Source organism: Mus caroli, chromosome 2, assembly GCF_900094665.2.
Source record: "Mus caroli chromosome 2, CAROLI_EIJ_v1.1, whole genome shotgun sequence".
Classification (NCBI taxonomy): Eukaryota; Metazoa; Chordata; class Mammalia; order Rodentia; family Muridae; genus Mus; species Mus caroli.
The window spans coordinates 67478213-67480805 of NC_034571.1; the positions used below are offsets into that span (position 1 = coordinate 67478213).

At 46.3% G+C, this 2593-nt stretch overlaps 1 protein-coding gene across 1 annotated transcript; it reads left to right on the forward strand.

The window, feature by feature from the left end:
• Positions 1-1213: 1213 nt before the first annotated feature.
• Positions 1214-1840, forward strand: LOC110306177 (peptidyl-prolyl cis-trans isomerase A). Its single transcript, XM_029474190.1, has one exon. The coding sequence runs from the start codon at positions 1251-1253 to the stop codon at positions 1743-1745; it is 495 nt and encodes a 164-aa protein (XP_029330050.1). The 5' UTR covers positions 1214-1250; the 3' UTR covers positions 1746-1840.
• The last annotated feature ends 753 nt before the right edge of the window (positions 1841-2593 follow it).

Genomic DNA, 2593 nt, shown 5'->3' on the forward strand with positions numbered 1-2593 from the left:
TTGTTGGGAGTTGGACTGCAGACGGTAAGTCATCAACAAATTCCTTTACTATATAGAGACTACCCATAAGTTCTGTGACTCTAGAGAACCCTGACTAATCCAGATAATCCAGCCACATTATCTTTTTTATATTTCAATATATAGTACATCACTCTAATTCACAGTGTATAATTCTATATACAATTATAGAAATTCTGTTTCTAAAATAAATTATTTGGGGGGGGGGCGGAGATTGTCATCCTGAAGGAACGAGCACATACTGATTGGGAGCAAGCAGGACTGGGTCCCTTTGGGACAGTGTAAGGGAGAAGAGGATGGGGAAAGAAAGGGAGAAAGAGGAGGAGATGATGACTTACCATCCAGAGAGGTTTGCACATGCCTACCTTGGTCATTTCCTTGTTTAACTTTATATAGCAACCCTATTGTGCAGTGGGTGATTCAGGCTTAGGGTGAGTTAACTGACCCCAGGTCACTTCAGTGTGTGGCAGATAAATACTTAATCCGTTTAGGATTCAAAGCTTCCAGATAAGTCAAGGATCCCAGGGGCGCAGAAAAGAAACTCCAAGAGGCAAAACTAAAAGAGGCTTGAGCCTCCGCAGCAGGGTGGCACAGCCAATCATCACCCCTGCCAATGTAGGAGCCACTCTTCAGGTGGTGAAGGAAAGAGGGGTGTCCCCACAGAGTCCAGAGGGACAGGGACCAAACACACACAGTAAGGAGCTTTGGGCAGGGGCCATGCCCCAAGAGCACATATAGATGTCCTCATTCAGACAGCCAGTGCAGCAATTTCAGTGTGTAGCTGGGCAGCATGGTTTAGCCTCCTGTGGATGTGGAGCATAAGGTCTTTGAGGTTCAGGATTTAAATGTTTTTAAAAGCACTTATGTTCCGGAAGCTTCTATCAGACCATAAGTACCGGCCCACCTAACTGATCCCTGAAGACACAGCTCCCCTTTCCTCCACCAGAGCCGATCATGGGCCCTAATGGAGACTGGTACACACCCACCCTTTCCCAGGAGGAAGCTCAGGAGTACAGTGGTACCTAGTAGTCGTGGGGAGAAATTCTTAAAATATTACCCAATTTCATCTCAAATTTCCCATTTGTGGAAAAACTTGCCCAAAATCTAACCAACAGGAGTAAATAAGTGCCAGGCAAGAAAGTCTTAGTTTCCACAGCTTGAGGCAAAGGCCATCAAGTGGGGAGGAAGGGCTTTGCAGACGCCACTGTCGCTTTTCGCCGCTTCCTGCAGCCATGGTCAACCCCACCGTGTTCTTCGACATCACGGCCGATGACGAGCCCTTGGGCNNCNTCTCCTTNGAGCTGTTTGCAGACAAAGTTCNAAAGACAGCAGAAAACTTTCGAGCTCTGAGCACTGGAGAAAAAGGATTTGGCTATAAGGGTTCCTCCTTTCACAGAATTATTCCAGGATTCATGTGCCAGGGTGGTGACTTTACACGCCATAATGGCACTGGCGGCAGGTCCATCTACGGGGAGAAGTTTGAGGATGAGAACTTCATCCTGAAGCACACAGGTCCTGGCATCTTGTCCATGGCAAATGCTGGACCAAACACAAATGGTTCCCAGTTTTTTATCTGCACTGCCAAGACTGAATGGCTGGATGGCAAGCATGTGGTCTTTGGGAAGGTAAAAGAAGGCATGAACATTGTGGAAGCCATGGAGCGTTTTGGGTCCAGGAATGGCAAGACCAGCAAGAAGATCACCATTTCCGACTGTGGACAACTCTAATTTCTTTTGACTTGCGGGCGTTTTACCCATCAAACCATTCCTTCTGTAGCTCAGGAGAGCATCCCTACCCCATCTGCTCGCAATGTCCTGTAATCTCTGCTATCACTGAAGTTCTTTGGGTTCCATATTTTCCTCATTCCCCTTCAAGTCTAGCTGGATTGCAAAGTTAAGTTTATGATTATGAATAAAAACTAAATAACTGTCAAAAAAAAAGTGGGGAGGAAGGAGGAGGGAAAGGGGAAGGGGAAGAAAGGAGAGGGATGCTGACACCTGGACCAACTGGGAGTGGCAGGAGAATACGGCAAAGGCAAATCAGAAATCTGCCACTTGCACGGCCTAAATCAATACATGGTATAAAGGCTAAACATGGTGGTGCAGGCTTGGGGTCCTAGCACTTGGGAGGTAGAAGCAAGAAGATCTTAAGTTCAGGGCCACCCTGAGCTACATAACAAGCCTCAATATCCAAAACAGAAAAAAAAAACTGATATTAAAAAGTTATAAGGAAATCTATGGATGGACTGATATATTCTTATGCAATATTATTGTAACAATTTGTCCCAGATTTGGAGAAACCAGAGCAGAGAAAAGGGACAGGAATGCAGTGGCAATGTCTATGCCAGGCAGAAGGACAAGGGACCCTGGATGGAATCTGAAGCCAAGTCCCTCACATCTGTCACTCATTATGGTGTAACAGTGAGAACTCAGCCATGTGGATGTAAATTTACCTAAAAGCAAAGATGCTAATTCTCTCGGGAGGCATTTAGAGTAACGGCAGCCCACACCGCCAGCCGGGGCCCCCAGGAGCCTTATGAAGCAATCACACTAAACTACTACAATACATACACCAC